General features: G+C 33.5%; 1 protein-coding gene across 2 annotated transcripts in view; it reads left to right on the forward strand.

Annotated features, from left to right (window-relative positions):
• Dph2 (Diphthamide biosynthesis 2) overlaps window positions 1–19,673 on the forward strand; it is a 371,254-nt gene extending 351,581 nt beyond the window's left edge. For both annotated transcript variants that reach the window (XM_089597867.1, XM_089597863.1), the window contains one exon: window positions 19,217–19,673. In XM_089597867.1, coding sequence (XP_089453993.1) covers window positions 19,217–19,660 — 444 coding nt within the window. In that variant the 3' untranslated portion in view covers window positions 19,661–19,673. The remainder of the gene's footprint in view (window positions 1–19,216) is intronic.
• Window positions 19,674–20,522: the final 849 nt, after the last annotated feature.

Below are 20,522 nucleotides of genomic sequence, written 5' to 3' on the forward strand. Positions count from 1 at the left end.
AAATTGGTATATTTACATATTTCTATTCATAATCCGAATCATTCTCGAGAATTGAAGATGCAGGATTCATCTGCTCTTCGTTATCACTATCTTGTTGGTTTGCAGTTGGTTGTTCTGCTTCGTCGTCTTCAGTTGCAGCCAAAATTTCCAGTGTAAAGCAATTACCACAGTTGCTTCCTTGGTAATATTTGCAACTTTGCGTGCAGTGCAATCCTGATTTTCTGCAGCCACACTTTCTGTTTACCCTTTTTTACACCCACACAAAATCACATCAAGTATTTTTTGAGGTGCAGGCGGTTTTGTCATCCTCACTGGAACAAGCGTACTATCTAGCAATTTCCAACCCCATTTGGTTGCATCTGACGCGGAAAACTCGCCTTCTATGAAACTTATCCAAGATCTTAGTTGATAATACACACGCTTCAAGTGCTCTCTGAAACCGTCCAATGCTGGTGTAAGTGTCGCTATATTCACCGACTTCCTTCTAACCGATTTCATACTTTCGTAATTCTTTTTTTTGAAAATATTGTACCGTGCTTTGCAAATCCTTTGTGCGACTGGCAAATTGGATTCCGAAACAGACAATTTGTAAGTATATAAAGCTAATAGAAAGTCAATTCCACCATCCAGTATGTTCTCAACGTTATCCATGCATTGTTTGAATAAATCTGCGATGTTGCGTAAATTTTCTGATTCTTGCGTGTCCTTGTTCAGAAGATCAAAAAAGTTTTTTTTTCCACGATTAAAGAACGCCGAGGTGGTGTCACATCCTGTGGAGGCGTGGGCGAAAAGTACATGTTTTTTTTTTATTTGTGTAATGGTTATCCAAACTTTTTGTTGAAAATACTTTTCTTGGTACCGTGCCGCTGCTACTCCGCGGTTTTACAAAGAAAATCTCTTGCTGATCAAGGTATTCAATATCATTTGTTTGATAATTTTCACTTATTGAGCCTGCTAATGCTGTTAAGATAATCAGGACATCCATATCTTCTGACACAACGGCTACTTTCTTGTCTGGAAAATAGTCAATTTTGATAGCTTCAGCTGCAATTGTTCTACCAGCATCACCTTCACAAACAATGCAATTATAATTATCCTTTTGTAGTTGGTCGCTCAGTATGTTTACAAATTTTTTTTTATTATTTGTGTTTTATAGAAATTTGATTTTTCCAGCAGAAAGTTTGGTATTCTTATTAAATGTATATTCTACGGATATGAATTTTCTTGAACGGCGATTTCTTTTCGACGCTTTAGTCGTTAAATCGTCATATCCGTCGAAAACAATAGTACAATTTTCACCATAATTACACTTTAAATATGTAACATACTTGTGTGTTATTTGGTCAAATGTATCCCCAATTTTCCAAGGTACCTTGTGTAATAGCATCCCTCCGTCTATTATGTAATAAAAGTTAGAATTATCTAAACGGATTTCACATTCTTCGAAAAAATCGTTTAAATCCGATTTCGTATTTTTTCTCATACCGTATTCGTCGAATAAAGCCAATGGATAGGTTCACAATTCATGAGAAAACAATTCTTCAAAATCTTCAGACGCACAATTTCCCTCTGCATACACGATGCACGCTCTTTGAAAAATAAGGTCCGTGCTTATAGAAATACAACCAGCGTCCACTGCCACGTATTTATTCGCTGTATCCAAAGTTAATACCATGTCTTGTCTGGATAACTTCAGATCTTTAAAATACTGACCATTTAATTAATAAGCGTTTGTATACCTTTCTCAAAAGCCGTATAGTCAATGCATGTTTATTAAAATTTCGGCCAAAAATAGCACGATTCACTGCGTACGTACCATAATTCGTGTAATCTGACATCAGATTCGTAGCCAACGATCAAAAATACCCCCTAGAACACAGTTTGAATGATAAATACTCCCTTTGCCATTTTTGTGTTAAAACAATTAAAATTTCGGCCAAAAACGGCCCGATTTGGGGCGTACGTAGCATAATTCGTGTAATCCGATATCAGATTTGTTATTGGCGATCAAAAATATCTCCAAGAGCACAGTTTCGATGATAAATACTCCGTTTGCCATTTTCGTGTAAAAACAATTGAAATTTCGGCCAAAAATGGCCCGATTTGGGGTGTACGTAGCATAATTCGTGTAATCCGACATCAGATTCGTTATCGGCGATCGAAAATACCCCTGAGAGCACAGTTTGGATGATAAATACTCCGTTTGCCATTTTTGTGTTGAAAAAATTGAAATTTCGGCTCAAAATGGTCCGATTTGGGGGGTAGGTAGCATAATTCGTATAATCTGTTATCAGATTCGTAATCAGCGATCGAAAATACCTACTAAATAAGAGTTTTGGGCCAAAATAAGCGTTTTCAAAAAATTGTTTCGTCACCTCCGCGGTTGGGGCAGTTTTTTGGGGTACATATGCCCCTCGCTGGGTCCCTTTGCCCCCCTATGACGAGGTTGAGTTGGCTGAATGTTCCTTAGGGTTCTACGAATACATTACAAAAAGTTTCATCAAAATCAGTGCTGTTACGCAACATTTCCACGTATTCTGGCTGATTGACTGTACTATCCATGCAAATAGCACCAAAAGGAAAGGCATTTGGCGTTTTCTTATCGCCTTCGAAAAGAAACTATTTTAATAAAGTCACACCTGCATGCAGTGCACCTTTATTGCTCTAGATAAAAATTTCCGTTAGAAATCGGACTCTGCAAACACGCCAACTTATGAACAAATTCCAAAGTATGACAAACACTAAATGTTACTTTTAGTCAAATAAAAATTAAGTCACACCTCATTAGCCATTGGTGCCCTCCTTACTCGCGTACTTGAACAAGCAACCCCATGCCACTATCACCGTGTACGACTAAACAGTCTCTCTTTCTCTTTTTCCTTCCACTCTCAATAATATCGATAGTATGTTCAAGGCATAATTAATTTTAAATATCAACACACAACATAGAATTATTTGTTCGTAACATTTATACTTAGGTTGCTGAGAAGAAAGACGATTGTCATGGCGTTTATTTTGTTTTCCTAATATTATAAGCCAGGCTCACGTATTACTGACAAATGCAACTAGTTCTTTAAACGAAATTACTATCATAAGCACCGCATCAATACTAATATTCTTACTATAATTATTATTATTATTATTGTTACTTGTACGATTACTATTACCACTATTTTTATTATAACTACTACTACTTCTGGGAGTATTGTTATTGTTGCGACGATTATTATATTTATTACAATAAATACTACCACTACTAAACCTATTGATTACCATATTTGCTATTATTATTGGTTTTACTACCACTGCTACTGCTAGAACCATAATTATAATCACTGTTTGTACTATTTCAATTACGAGCGTTATTGCTATTATCATCATTACCAGTTAAATCACTACCATTTTTTTTTCTTCATTATCAAATACGTATGCTTGCTCTTTTTTAATAACTAGCACTCTTTTAGCAATAACATGAGTTCTAAGATATACCAGCTGTAAAGAGAGACGGAAGAAAAAATAGGATATTGGCTTCCCTCTTTCTAGTGTGTTGGGCTGGGAAGAGGATTTTCTAAAATTTTCAAACTATCACGTGCTTGAACCTGAGTGGCGACCCCGAATTATGCAAGGGCGTGACCTAGGAAATACGCTTTCTCATTCGATGATCGCTTTCCCGGTTCCCACTCGGGACCTCTTCCCAACACCCCAACTTTGCGTGTACGCAAAAACGGCGCCCCCGAATCGACCCATGTAAAACTGTATATAAGGCCTGAAGCATCCCATACTAGTCAGTCTCAATCAATCAATCTCACCATTCTCGACTTTCTTTTAGTAAAAGTCCTTTGCTTGACTCGTTTTGGTCAAGTTTTCTATACTGCTGCTCTCAATTGCCGGCACTCTTCCAAGATCATCCTCGATTCCCTCAGCCAAGGTCCTCTGTCTCTCTTACAATTTATCAGTCAATTCGGGTTGCCTTCAGTAATTGGCAATCAATAAAATAGTAAGTTAAAAGAAAATAAAAATCTTTTCCAATTTTTTACTACGCACCCATCCTCATGAGAAGCCTTCCCGAACCCCTCGGGCTGCTTGTGTTAGTGCAAAGGAGCAAGCGAGTTGATCTGCTCACGTATACCATTGCACCATCTTCCGAGAGTGGCTGGCATGGGGTTAAAACCTAAACCTCCGTTACCGCTTCGCATCACGCCCTATCTTCATCTATGTGACTGCCTATCAGGAGACATTAGCGAAGAGTAATCCCGAGCAACAAGCGAAAGCTTAGCTCAAAACTCTATGCGTTATGCCGACGTAACAGTATGGACTAGAGAATACTCTCAAAGGTATTGTTTTTCTGAAACACAATAAAAAATAAAGCTTAAAAAAGTTTGAAAGTATTTTTAGACAATTGATTTCGAAAAGTACAGGTAAACATTCGAAAAAAAAAGGGAGTTATAGTTTGAAAGGGCAATGGTTTTTAACCGTTAATGTTAAAACCTATTCTAAGTAAAATATTATCCAGAGTATCGTAAAAAAATATGACAATAGAAAAAGAAGAATAATGATGTTATGAAAGATAATGTTATAAAATTTCGAATTCCTAAAAATCCTGATGATGAAGCTGCCTCAGTATAGCGTGTCATTTGAAGGCTCAAAGAGCCTATTAACAGATATTTCACATACAAATATACGTACAGTTACGTAGATGTTTCACAAAATTTTATTAGTTGTTGAAATAATATCTCCCCCTCTACAACTAAGTAAGCACTAATCAGTGTAACCATGTATAATGCACATGTAGCAAGACAAAATTTAGTCGATTCGAGACAACCTAGAACATAACAACGTTACAGTAAGAGTAAAGATAAATGTAAAAAAGATGATGATGTACGCATAAGTCGTAATAAAATATGTTTGAAAAAGGTGCAGTAAAAAACAAAGTAAATAAATATTTAAAATTACTCGAATTTTGAAAAAAAAAGTTCACATGTATATGAGCTCAGTGATTTAGATGGTGAAAAATTGAGGGGTCTTTTTACTCTCAAGAGCTAAGTTCTGTTCATAAAAAGTGTATCAGTGAGCCGGAGCATAACGTTAACAATATTTTGAAAACCAGAGAAAAACGAAAAAAACAAACAAAACCTTATTAGTCGGGTAGGATACCCAGAGAATGTAGCAATAGTAGTTTGCAATAGAAATTCGTTTCAAACAATACTAAAAAAATTGCCCTACTTAGTAATCGAAAAAAATCGAGCTAAGTAGAAAGTGAGGGTTGGAATTTCTAAGATTCACGTACCGTGGACAATTTTGCATCTTCGACGAGAAGAGGCAGTGATAAGTGATCCTGGTAAACCAAAAGAGTGTTGTGTTCAGCACGGTACCTACAACTCTGTACATAGTCAATGTGAGAAAAAAATAGAAAACGATTGAAATATTATTATAGAAATGAGAAATGTCAGTGGCTAATTAATGACAGTTGAGGCAGTCTTGCATTTATTGATCTTCCAATAACAAGACTAGGATGTACAAAAACATGTGGAAACACTCTGATTATATTAACTACAGTAAAATGCGTAACTGTGTTGGAGGAAGGATTGACCGAGATTGAGCGTGGCCGTAAATAAGAGGGGATTACAGGCTATTGTTTCACGGTAAACAACCATCAAACTTATCAAGAGTGGTATCCGATAAACTTTTTATCTATTATAATGTAAGTGAATTAAGTATTAATAGTGATACATTTGCACCCCTGCTAAAGATAGTAAATTTAGCCGCTCAGGAAATTAATTTTCGAAGCAGAATTATCAAGAGATATACTGCGCCAACCTAGGCACCTCTCTTTAATAATAAACTTCATACGATAGATATGGATACAAGAGATCAATTTGGTAAACTAATATAATTCGAGCTTAGGACATTGACGGTAATGTTACATTTTCAAAAGGTTTTTTTTTAAACAACTCGTGTGCGTAATGATTTTTTACGATGGTTATCATCCACTGCATAGGGGAGGAAGACGAGTCAAGTATGTATTTGTAGAATGATAAAGAAAGAGAGGACATTGATTAGGCTGCTTCTTTTCTGGGCTATTTTGAAGTGCTATACCTTAAATAGTAAAAGGTTCTCGTGCCGTAGGAAAAGGAGCTTTATGAGCAGGAGTGAATATTATTGACGATGTTGGAGAGAGTAATATTCCCATTTAACTACGCATTCAAAAATCTGATGAACTGATCTGGTAAAAAGTTGGAACGTAAAACTACAGAAAAAATTGTGAAGCTAATGCAAGGATCGGGATATAATGCTTTACCATATAAAAAAAGAGCACAAAGTTTTAGCGTAGAAGTGGCGGTGTAAACAACTCGTTTAACGATGCAAAAGAAAAGAAAAAAAGTCGTTTGAGAGTAGTTCAACGAAAAATTGGTGCGCCTTAAAAAAAAAATTTTTTCAATAGAAAAAGAAGAAACCAAACAAAAAAGTAAAAAAAAGTGGTCGCAAAACGAAGATAAAAGTGGTTAGAAAAAAAATTAAAACCTGTAGATATTTAGGGATAATCGTGTCTTTTCTACATAGGCACACTGACCCTTGCCTAAAGAGCGAGTTGGATTTATTTTCCGTTTCTCTCATCCAGACAACATGCGGAATTAAAGGAAACTAACTGATAGGTGAATTACAAACCTGTTTTGTCGTTAGGTGATGAAAATACTCAAAAATTTATTATCAGTTCTCAAAATGAGGATTACGTCAACTTAGTCCATACAATGCTCAGAGTGAATGTTGAATTGACTCCTTACAATAAGGATGGGGATGTGCTTGTAGCTCTAGTGAAAAATGTTTCACACTGGATATGTAACCAGGTTGACATATATTTTAATCAAAAATTCGTTACTCCTCCAAATAATGTTCACCCATACAAAAAATATATTAAAACGCTTTTAGATTACAGTCCTGTAGCAAAATTATCGTATTTGTCAACAAATCTGTAGAAAACAGATTCGTTAAAAAAAATGGATGAACCACCGTGTTCGAAAAAAAATTCAGCTCTTACTAAGAGTCAAGAATTTTTAAAATATGAGAAGACCGTAGACTTAATGGGTCATTTGCACTGTGATGTATTCAATCAGGATAAATTATTATTAAATGGAAGTGAAAAAGCTTCAGTGAAAAATTATTCTGTCAGCATTACCGAGGCTACGCTTCTCATTCGGCGAGTGAAAGTTGGCCCTACAGTTTTGATTGCGCACGTAAAAACTCTGACAAACACTACAGCAAAATATTGAATTACGCTCATCGAAGTCAATTCTTTCACCCTGCATAGTGATATAAGCGATGACTGCTGGAATAATGTTATCTTTGGACGACTTTTGAAAACAATTACTTTAGGGTTTATTGATAACAGGGGTCGACAGATGAATTCTTTCAACTTTCAAAATTATTCTATAAATTTTTCGTCATTATACGTTGATGGTGTACAACTCCCTGGTAAACCACTACAACCGACTTTTACAGGAAGCACACCTGTTATGTACGTGAGAGCATATTATACCTTATTTTTGGGCACTGAGATCTACTACATGAATGAGGGAAATAGTATTTACAGGAAAGACTACCAAATGGGTATTGTCTGTTTGCATTTAATCATTCGCCAGATCTCTCGTCACATTTTGCAGGTCATTGGAATTTAGTAAGGAATGGTACAGTACGAATAGAAGTAAGTTTTGAGACAGCTCTCACAATAACTATAAATTGCGTTTTATGTGCTGATTTTAACAACATATTGAAAATGAACTCAAATCGTCAAGTAGTTGTCGATTTCAACTCATAAAAATTCACACATCTTTTATTATGGATTCGTTACAAATACGTAAAGCTCTTTGCAGTATACATACAGCGATGGCTAGAGTATTCCCCGTAGATCAGTTACCTTTTGTTTGGGCGGAACCGTAGGATGTTATCGTTAATATCGATAACAGTTCTAAGCCAGGCTCGCATTAGATAGCTTTAAATGTTGATATAAAAGATCATGGAGTGTACTTTGAAAACTATGATGTGACACCCACGATATTTCATCATATCGATAGACTTAAAAGAAACTGCATGACATACCATTGAAATGTACAGCAGCTCCAAAATATTAATTTCACCGTTTGCAGAAATTACTCTATCAATTTTTTGTTTTTTATGTGTGACAACTATTGTTTAAAAGTGTTTTGTTTACTGTTTTTTCATGAGATACTCTTACTAACGCCAAAGTAGCCGTAACCTTATTTAATCGTATCACTAGGCGTAAGAATTCTAGAAATAATCGTATTGTTAGCATTACATGTCGATGCCTCTTACGAAGAATGTAGGAGCTCAGACTTTCCCATGTTAATTGAAATGGAAAAATCTGAGCTTCGTTGCTCTTCGTAAGAGGCGTCGATATGTACTCAAACTAGTAAGCCTATGTATAACCGTAGAGAAGTATAAGTTTTAAATTCACATACGCTAGTGTAAGTTTATTATGTGTATTTTTTATATAATATATGTTGGGCGTTTGGTGTCGTATCTATTGAGGGGCCCCTGTGGGGTACTTGTCATACAAATGAATCTTTGAAATATTTTTTTTATAATCATTTTGATTATACACATCTGTGAATAAAATAGCAATAATACGAGGAAAAGTCATTGGGAAAATCGATATTAAAAAATTTATTAGTTTTCCCGAGGTACCTTGTGTAAAAATGACGGCCCTGCCACGATAAAGCTGACAACACTGTACTCTCTTGCTCTCATCTGCTATTATATACCTATACTTGTGTTAGACTTAAATTTTCATGCTTGTATGTTTATGAATGTACAGCGCATGCGCACTTATAGTACCTGAACAAAACAATTCTCATGTTCGATGTTTCCTCGCTATTTTCTCAAAATTTAACGTGTTGATCCTATTCTTTTTTTTAAATAATAGATTCTTTATACTTTCAAGTACATGTACCAATTTAATAAGTGGGCCCACAGCTTTTTATTGCGGTAAGGTAGTCTATTGAATTTCGGGTTCCGTAAGGTTGCGTGTTAAAATGACGAATTTTCACAAGCGATTTTCTCGAAAATAAATGTGTTGACCTACCTATTTTGTTTTTCTAAAAAAATCTAGCAAACTTTATCTATATAATCTCTGAATTTCAGACCTAGCCACCATTTAATTCAAAATCGCCCAAGCCTCCTTAAATGCATTATTAAAAGTCCCACTCATCATCCATTCCTAATACTAGCACTTACCAGGAGTGATAGATTATTTTGAATTTAAAAACTTTTTTCTTTTCCTAATTTCAGATTTTGCGTGCTTACTGACCACAATTAATTACACTTTTAAATTCACTAATTATTTACGCTTATTAACCAGGCACATTCGATAACTGGGGCCATCTCTTAATTTACCCTCGGTTGGAAAAAAAGTTATTGTTACTGACCAAGCAATGTCAGTCATTATATTTAAAAAACACGGGATATCTCGCTAAATTACGCTTGACACCTCGTGCTTTTTTCTGTGCACTACTTATTAGGTTATTAGGTATTGGCTCGCCAAGCTGGGTCACGTGACGTCTTTTAAAAATAGGACCTCCGGAGGCCATGCTTCTGGCACCAGCCTTATGACACTTATACATATTTTTTTTCTAAATATATCCACAAACGTAGTGTATTTATTTTTAGACTTTTATTGTAAACGAGTACATATAACCTTGTTTTGGTAAGGCACATTGTTACATTATTGGTTACACGCATTTTACACTATTGGATACAGTTTATTCAATTTGTTGGCTTGGTGATGATGTCACGAAGACAACTTTAGCGAAGAATCTAGGTAGTAGGCAGTCTTGCTACAAGAAGTTAGCCTATCCCTTCATAAGGAGCATTGTGTGGTGAAAAAGCACATGTAAAAATTTACAGAGGTATTTGCTTGAAAGAATCGCACTGACCGGGAATTGAATCAGAGTCTCTTACGTGATAACCCACAAATCAGCTGACCGAGCCACCACACCCTCTGACACTTATATATGACTCTGTCTGGAAAAATAATTTATTTTCTACTCACGTTCGTAAAATGTAACATTTACCTATACGAGAGCCAATAATCCCCTGTATGTGTATAGGGAGAAGGAGGGGTTCAAATAATATTTATACTAAAGAGACTCATCGTCAGTGACCCCATAGGTCCCTTAGCTTGTTTTTGCGTTAGATACAATAGTAAATCGTTCATGAAGTATGAAAATAAGAACAAATATGTTACACTTCTTAAAAATTCAAAGGCCATTGAGTTTAATTTCTTTTTATTTTAGTTTTCTAATTAGAAACAGATTCAAGCTAATTTTTTTATTAGTTTTTTAATGAAAAACAAGCTCCCATTTTTTTACTGCACGGATAACGTAGTTTTCTAGAAATATTAACGTTTTTCGACAAGTTAATCTTCCCAAACGGCCTTTTTTTATGAATTTAGTGTTAGCTGATTGACCACAAAAATAGTTAAATTGAAAATGCAATTTTACGGTGACTTAAGCTTCGTAATCTTGGGTGACAGTTTATTGCGACTGTTCACAAACAGATATACTTACTTCAACGTATACGATAGTTTTTAGTTGTAAATTGGAACTTAATATCTTATCGATAAAAAAATTGCGATTCAGAATTTAAATTGTATTTAAATTGTTTGTACATTGGCCTTTAGTCAGAATTAAGAAAAACCCAAGTATCATTCGTCATCCTCATCCTCTTTCTCACTTTCTCTCCAAACACAATGATTATATTGCATTTAAATTGAGCCCGAGTAATATATACATTGCATTTTTCTCAGTGAGAATTAACAGTTTGTGTCATAAAAGGGTTAACTGATTCGGATTTTTCTTCAAGTTTTAATGCTATTCGTACACGTACAGTTATTAATTTATGAATCAACATCCAATTCGCACAAGATATATCTCAATGAGATAATGCAACGTCTTTAATTAGAATAACATGTATTCTTTCTCTGAAAATTTTAATTTGAAATCATTTAAAACTTAGCCAAATTTTTTCAGGTTATATTGAAGACTTACTTTGCAAATAACTTTTTATTAGAATCATGGTTACATACTTCATTTATAGTAAATAAATCACTGTCAAATACAAGTTGTATTTGTACAATACTATAAGTCAAACAGATTTTGATTTAACGATTTGAATCATGTATACATGGCTTTCAATCGCTAAATCTTAACATCACATGAACAGATATCAACATTCTCCCGTTTTCAAGGAATATCGTCCGCTTCTGCCACCTGAGGACTGTTTGTTCCTGGTCACATTATTCGTGTCCCGAAAATCTGTAACATCCACGAAAGTGGTTGCGATAGCAGATACCTCTACCCCCAGCGTTAAAGACAACACCAACTCACAGCTGATAAAAGCACTAATTACTTCAACCAGTATCGCTCCGACCACTGACAAAGTGGTAGAGCAGGCTAAAACTGTGGGGTAGCATAAAAGTATGCAACAGCAATTAGAGATGATACTCGCCCTACTATAAGATATGATGCTAGAAAAACAGAAAGCCGTAAAGTGTTGCCAATGTGCACAGACGTCGGCTTTGAAAAAAAATAATCAATAAAACAGATCACCAGAAAGAACTCGAAAAATATTACAAAAGTAAGAACCGTTCATGCTTTATTTGTGACAACGTCAGACACTGACGTAATGACTGCCCATACCGAGAGTATTGTATCAAGAGCAGAAAGATGGGAGACAAACGTTAGTGTTTCAAATGTAGCACAGAAAGACTGGAAAACGGCAAAAGAGGGGGGCAGTAGAAGTCGTTGCCATTACAGCACAACAAAACGTGACTTCAAATAATTCAGATAAGACGTAAACAGGTTAAAAGCGTCTAACGATAACGAAGTGATGAGGACAATCAGTTTCACAGTCGACTATGTGCGCAGAAAGGGCTGAGGGACTGGGGATGTTGAAAAAGACACCTAACCCCGCAGCAATGGGTGGAGGAAGTGACTAAAGCCGAGCTTCCTACAACCGACCGATAATGTAGTATTTGCCATGGGTTGAGAAATTGACTGAAAACTATTGGAACTGAAAACAGGATAGAGGTCTCTGCTCTAGCAAAGGACTACTTATCGCTTGATATCACAGGTAATAGATCAGGCTCTCATGTATAGCGGTGCAGTGCACTGTTATCTGGAAAAGGGAATTACCAAGCGATTTGAGAATTTCTAACTCTGTCACGCTACTATTTTTATTACCAACGGTTAAATACTAGAAGTTTAGGACATGAAAAACGTTTCGATAACCATGAGGCAAACGACAAACATGTCGATGTTAGCATTTTGGACGAATTGAAGTACGAACCCATTTTTGAAATAGATTTTCGAAAAATTTCCCATTTAGTTGTAGACTAGGATATATGTAAATAGCAACAGTCGAACTGACACTCACAGAACTGACAGTTAACCTAGTCAATTGTTAGAGAGTCGGACAGTAGCATGGTATTAAACCTTTTATTACTTAGTTTTCTGTTAAAAGAATATAAATGGCATTTACGTACGAAAATATTAGTGCCTACCATTGATGTATGCTACATCCGTTATTATTTGTCTTATCCTTTCAGTTTCTTGCTAATAAAAATTAATATGTCGTGTCCTGATGCTTATAGCTAGGTGGGTAGTGCTAGCCATGTCACAATGTATATATCTTTCTATATTATATAGTTAACTCAGTAGGGCATTCCATACAAACCCCCCACCGCCCTCCACTGCCCCCCCCCACAAAATAAAGTAGAAATCCATTGTTTTCTTGCTTATTTTGAGATTTCGTAGTTTTCTCAAAACCCCCACAGCCCCCCACCAACCCCACACAGCCCCCCACCAACCCCCACGCATTTTTTCATGGCCCCCCACCGCCCCCCAAGCGACCCCCCACAAAATATTATATGTATAGTATAGAAGTATAGTATAAGTCTTTATTCAAGCCAGGGGGCTCAACCACGTATGGCTTTATGAGATAATAATAATGTATGTTTTAATCAAATAGTAACAGATTAGTGCACAATACTATAATCAGCTAAACTTAAATACAATCAATTGTATTTCGACTTATTGGATCCCTTGGTTTCTTTGTAAGCATAAAATTTTTGGTGGGCTGACTTTTTTTGTTAGCATTTTGTAACGTTGCATTTTGCCAGCCCTGTCAATGGGTTAAAGTCTAACACCACATTTCTACCAAATCAAATGGAAATATTGTGTAGTATTTATTCTCAAAACATCCCACATCCCCCCACCTACCCCCTACGACCCTCCCACCGACCCCCACGAATTTTTTCATGGCCCCCACCGCCTCCCCACACCACTTTTGGGAAACCTGACCGTAATCATACAGTCTTTACCTATCTTTAGACAAAACTGTCTTATCGCCATGATTTATTTCATCGTTAAAAAGAAATTTAAAATCATGTAATTGATTCATAGGGGGTTGTTGCGCAAACATCATTATTTACACAACTAAGTACGTTTAAAAACCAATTTATATGGAGTTAACAATATTTTGAAACCAAATAATATACACACATATATTGGTGCGCATAATTATTATATCATCATCACTCATATAGTCCTTTAATACACAATTCTTCTTTTTACGTACATAAACTTAAGTTAAATTTAGAGTATCATAAATATAAACAATGAAAGTTTCGCATCACTTTATAAGTCATCTTATAAAGCCTAATTAAACCACGAAGACTTACGTCCATTTCTGATCTGTTTTAAATTAATGCTGAAATTGGTACAATAGATGAACACGATATACATTCATGATATGGATTATTAACTCATAAATTTTACCTATACATAAAAAAATAATAATTAAATCATGTTATGAATATTAGATACATTATCATATTCAAAAATTTCTTTCCAAACTATATTTTTAATCTCTAAACTGTTTTCTCTATCGACTTGAACAAGAATTCCATTTTTATTTTTGCATCTTGATAAAGCCACGTATAATTGACCATGAGAAAATAAAGATTTTTTTAAGTATAATCCCACATTATCAAAACTTTGACCTTGAGACTTATTTATAGTCATAGCAAATGCTATAACTAATGGAAATTGTTTTTTATATAAAATAAAAGGTAATGATAAAGTATTTCCAGTATTTAATGTAATTCTTGGAATAAGAACTTTATTACCAATTTTTTCTCACGTTACTATTTCGCCTTCTACGTTATACTTCAGTAATTTAGTAATTCGCAATCGTGTACCGTTACATAATCCGTCTGATATACTCAAATTTTTAATGAACGTTACTATTGTACCTATTTTCAATTTCAGTTCATAAGGTGGCAAGCCTTCACGAATGTTGTTTAACATTTATTTCTACGGAAAAATTTATATAAATATTATCATCTGATTTATCAACACCCTTATATGTTGCAGTAGCGATGCTGTAATAAGTTTTAGTTTCCCCATGTATTTTACTTGAAATCTTATGGTTTAAAAAAAAAAGTATATTTATCATGTGAAGTTAGTATCACGTTATTGTCGAAACAGTTGCTGTAATTACCAAATATTTTGGTACAGACATCATCTGTCATCCAAGATTCAGGAATGTTAAATGTTTCTATGTCCCCTTCTCCAATTCTTAATAATAATTTTGAAAATTCGTTATTACTTGAACGGACATTATTTTCAAATCTTAAAGTTTTGAAGAAGTTCCATAAAAATAATGATTTTATAGTTTCTTCTATTATTATAGTTCTATTATAGTTTTTTATAGCTGGAAGGATTTGTCGAAAATCTCCTCCTAATACTATTAATTTATCACCAAAAAAGTTTTGTATTACACAAGTCTCTCAACGTTCTATCAACGATTTCTAGAGCTTTTTTCGGAATCATAGAAGCCTCGTCCCATATTATTAAATCAATTTCCCTTAATTTTTTTTTCAGTTTCAAATTCTAAAAATACACTTTCAATATTATCCAAGTCTAGAGGTAAACGAAAAGGCCTATGACTGGTCATACCTTTTGGTAGTAATACAGATGCAATTCCTGTCCAAGCCATTGACAAAATATTTTTACCTCTAGAAATAAAGTAATAAATGAGTGTCTTACATAAGTAGGTTTTTCCGGATCCACCAGGACCATCTACAAAATATACTTTTTAATCTTGTTCACTAATTGTTCGCTAATTTCGAAGTTCAGAAGTTTCTGACAGAAATGTAAGGTACTTTTGTTGAAATCGGCATATATCGGTTTGCAACGGAAATTGACACTTGAACACTTAACGATAATAAGAAATTCACACTTGACGATACTAAGAAATTCTAATTATTTTAATTTTGACTGGTTTGAAAAACCTACTTCTTCCGGACGAATCATAAATTATTTTTCTGGTCATCCAGTTAGCTATAAGACAAATATTGTTTTTAATTTAGTTGATAGGGCGATCTTACTTGCCAGTACACGTTTTCACGGTGTGAATATTGCTAGGGTGAAAAATCTGTTGATAAAAAACAATTACCCTTTTAACTTTATTAATAAAAACATAAAGGTCAGATTAAAAAGACACAAATATAGTAATTAAAACAGAAGCACTACAAACACCTACCCTCTCTGCAAAATTGGTATACCATACATTGACAATAATTTTGAAAAAATTTCAACCATGTTAAAACCCTACAATATTCACACTTACCCTCTTATTAAAAATAAACTGCAGCATATCGTCCGCTTAGGAAAAGATACAACGAATAAACATAAACAGATAAATGTAGTATATAAATTTTATTGTAAAAATTGTCCTGCGTCATATGTGGGTGAAACAAAGCGAGCAGTGGAGGTCCGCATTAGTGAACATATGAAAAGTAAAAACTCTGATCCCGTTGTTTGTGCACACCAAATTAATTTTGACCAGGAATTCGATTGGGATAACTTTAAAATCCTTGCCAAAGAATCCAATTACAAAAAAAGAATTATTTCCGAAATGCTTTATATAAAACTCGACAAACACAACATCAATAGAAAGGAGGGTGTGCTTTCCTTTAATAGAGCATACCTTCCTTTACTACGAAAGTTTAAATGTCCCGATCGAGTTCATCGCCCTTTACCGTCTACCTTTGTGGCTCCGCCTATATAAGCGCTGGCTTGTTGTTGGAATTTATTGTCAGTTGATAGCACGACAGGTGACGAGTAAGTCAACCAAACTAACGAATTGTCGCGTACCTGCGGTAACAATTTACATAAAAATTTATTGTATTTTTGTGTTTGAGCCTTCCAGATCACTCATTGTGTGTTTTTAATTTTAATTTTATAGCCTGATGAGGCTGACGCATATTGTCAGCGAAACGTTGCGCATTAATCAATCAACGCAAGAAAATTTAAATACACTTTACTTGTATTCATTTATTTTCTCACATTCCGACCCCAACGGATCACTGATCACTTTGAATTTCCAATTATTTATATAGTTGCTAATGGTTGGTGTTGGTAAACTAAAAGACTCACATGATTTACCTTCCGATACCAAAATTTGATTAATATGTAGAAGAGCACAATCATTATTATCATTATCGAAGTCTTCCGTAAAATATTTTTTATATTCATTTAATATTTTATCTCCTTGAATGTTTTCTGAAATCAAAAACCAAGCAAAAAATTATCTTAACTGGTATGGAAACATAATTTTTATGGCTTCTTTAAAAATATTGTGGATTTCAGAATCACGTTCTATTAAACCCATTGTAATTGTAGTATCCCTGAATTTTTTATATGTTATTCCATTATGTTTTTTAACGTCTTCAAACGATGTAGCCCCATGTAATTTATTTAAAATGAGTTTAAAAAAAAAGCGTTCATGATCTTTTTAAGATACTATGTTTAATCTACCTATATCAATATTTTTCAGTATAATTTTCCTTTTTTTTAAATTTTTGTCAAAAATGTAATGTTCTGGAATGTTAACATATTTTGCAAAATCATCTACTTTATTTAATCCAAACCAAGCTGTAAGGGGTGTTTAATAATTTTTAATTTCATTTTTGATATTATTCTCTTCAAATATGAGTTTTTGGTTAGTTTCAAGATGAACTACTAGATTTACAACTGTATGACTTCTACCACAAATTGGATATTCTTGAAGTCTCCAAGCTGCTTCCATTGGACTTACATATTTAGCATCTACGTAACTACTAATTTCATCTACTATCTCTTCATTTAGTTCATTTGATTTTCCTATTTTAATGTATGCTCTGTCAATACCTTTATGTATGTAGTTATAAATATATATTTAATGCTTTGTATTGATGCACAATATTCAACGTTTAAATAACATTTATACTTAATTAACAAAAATTTTTTGTATGGAACAACCATTGAATTATCAACATAAGTCTTATCTATGTTCAGACTTTTGTAAATATGTTTTTCAGACGTATTTTTTCTTCTCATATATTGTGGGTAACCGTTATTTTTAAATGTAGTTTGGTTTGTAAAAGTTTTTGGAAAATTTTTTGTACACTTTTTGTGAGAATTATTTATACATGGACTTTTATCTGTATGAGGGCTATGAAGCATGTGTTTAATCACTAATTTTTTAAGTTTTATATTATTTGAAGGAATTTCAGCCGAAATAAATTTATCGATTTGTTCAGGTGTTATGATTTCCTCATCAGGATGTTATGTTATTAATAAGTGTGCATGTGGTAAACCACGTTTTTAAAATTCAATAGTGTAAACGTATGCTAATACTTTACGAAAAAGATTTTTTTTAATAATGTCATCTAAAATTGAATGTAATTTTGTGTGGAATAACCGAACTGTAATATTTGGAATATCATTTGGTGTTGCATTTTTTGGAAATTCAGATCATAAAAGCTTCAATTCTTTTCATTTAGGATTACATGTCCCTGTAATAAATAAGTCTGGTCAACCGCATTTTCTCATAATAGCCATTACATCTTGATAATGTTCCTGCAAGTATCTCGGACTTCCTAAATACGTAGAAGGTAGTATATAAAGATTTCCTATTTTTTCCTCTGTTTCAAAATTTTTAGATGAATTGGATGCACTGTTAGCTATCGCATCTAATAATCCTTCGTAACACTCTATTCTTAAATTTTTTTGATTGTATCTCAAATAATTTAAACGATTATGCTCAATCATAATGTATGAATGTATAAAAAATTGTTGACTTGACTTTCCTCCGTATAACAAGGGACTAAAATTTTTACCATCTGGTCTGTAAGACAATCTATTTGCGTAATATTGCAACATAGAAAGTTTTTTGTTTGATTTAGAATAACTTTTGAAGTAACCTGTACTTCACCCTAAATCTCCTGAAGGAAAAAATAGGGGAAAAACCATTGGATCTACGAAATGCGAAAGCTTATTCAAAATCGTTTCTGTAGGATATGTGTCTGGTACTTCCTTAGGGTAAACACAAAGATCAAAATTTTCTGGTAATCCCGAGTTTGATACTAAAATTGTAAAAATGTATTTTTTATAAAATATTCAAAAGTTAGGGGGTTGGCGCGCAGTGCGCGCTGGGGGGCTTAAGCCCTACTAGTATATATATGAATATGTGGGATTTATTGTTCCACAGACGCCACAAATACACTCACATACATTTGGTTTTGCACTGTTCTGCAAAATAGTTTTATATTAGCTTACATTTCGTAAAGCTACAGCAACTCAGTATACACATTTGCCGTAATATGTAAGGAGTCCCAATGCTCGACGTCTTTTGTATTAAGCTGTACTTTAAAATTTGTGGAAGTGTCTGTAAATATATTGTTCTTTACCTTCTCATTCAAATAAAAGTCCATGCCGTTTTATTACTGCTGTTTCAAAGGACAATTATTCACTGACCGTATCCAAGTTATTGTCCTGAGCTGTTAATGTTCAACCACGCCACCTTCTCAATACAGTTCCTTACACTCAATATTAAACAGCAAGAAACAGCTAAGTAAGGCAAGCTGTGTATAAATTCTTACGTTGTAATACAAATCAAGTTCAATTTCATGTATTAAAAAAGCATTCATCATTTTTCTGACAATCTTAACATTTAACGTACCTTTTACAATAATCTAATAACCCTTAGTTAATTTGTAAAGTATTTCACACGTGGTATTATTTGATAAAATAGTTGTTATTATTTTTATTGTTTCTGTTTTATTAAAAATATAGCTACAACAGTTTTTTTGTTACAGGTAGATGTATATATTATAGTAAGTTGTCCAGAAAATAGCTTGATGGATACATACAATTATTATAAGCCAGTAGTCACTCCGTTTGATATTGAATTGGCCTTTAACGAAGTGAGGAATAGTGTTGTGCCTTATTCAATCGATTTTCGACAAATTTTACCTGAAGGAATCAATTACAAAGTTTTTCAGAGCCTTTATCAACCCGATGTTTCCCTTATAAATGGTACAATAAGAAATTTTGGGCAGGAATGTTTGAGTCAGGCAACTTCTCTTAATTATTTGAAGCAAAAAGTTAGTAATCATATTGAAAAAAGGAGTGTCTCCTTAGAAAATAGATGGGATGGACTTCAGTGTGAGGAGAGCAAGAAAACAATTACTTTGGCTACTAGAGGTAGGGATGGAATCCCTATCAAATATTTTAATGAATCATCAATAAAGAAACTATAAACAAAAAGGTTAATTACTAATTCTACATTTATTTGCTCTTCAAAATTTTCCTAGTGCTAATATTATTTATGACTTCGATTAGGACAAAAGTTTCTCAAAGAACTAATACTCTTAATAGTTTGCATTTATCATAGAATTACAAGTTTATTATCTAACAATTAGTAAACTGAATGGTAAGACTAGAAACCCTCAGGTACAGTTGTCTATAGTCATGTTAGGAATCAACAAAGTTAGAAGCGTATATGTCAGTCATATGCACTTGACGTTAATGTATTAGGTGTATTAAGAGAATAAATATACTTAACTTCGATTTATAATGCAGACTGTTTGTCTATAATAATAATTTTACAGTTACCCACGAAACACGAAGTATAACGCCTGCTTTTTGTAAGAAAAAAATATTTTACCTTTTTTCCTTTAACTTCTTAAAGTTTATGTGAATGGCATTTGTTTTTTCTTCAACGTGTCTTATGATTTTTTTCTTAAACGTGTCTTATGATTTTTAATAATTTTTTATTCACGGATAGAGAAAGCATTTGAAAATTTTTTTAAGTGATTTCTTTATTTTTAACAAGCACATCCTTTATTGATTTTATGCTATTTGTTTTTATAAATATATTTTGGTCTCAAGTCTCTTATTAATAAACTTGGTTTACAAAAAATTATACTTTTAAAGAATTCACAAAATACTAACCTTACGTATAATTTTTATTTCATGAAAACTTTTTTTCTAGCGTAAGATAAATTTCATGGCTCAACTTTTAATAAATTTATCGTTACATAAAATTATCAATTATTATTATTCCTGTTATTCAACAGATTTATTCACTTGTTCACATGTACATTACAAGTAAAAAATAAA

Source organism: Copidosoma floridanum, unplaced genomic scaffold (assembly GCF_036245765.1).
Source record: "Copidosoma floridanum isolate Cflo_tuat_1 unplaced genomic scaffold, Cflo_Japanese_pri ptg000004l, whole genome shotgun sequence".
Lineage (NCBI taxonomy): Eukaryota > Metazoa > Arthropoda > Insecta > Hymenoptera > Encyrtidae > Copidosoma > Copidosoma floridanum.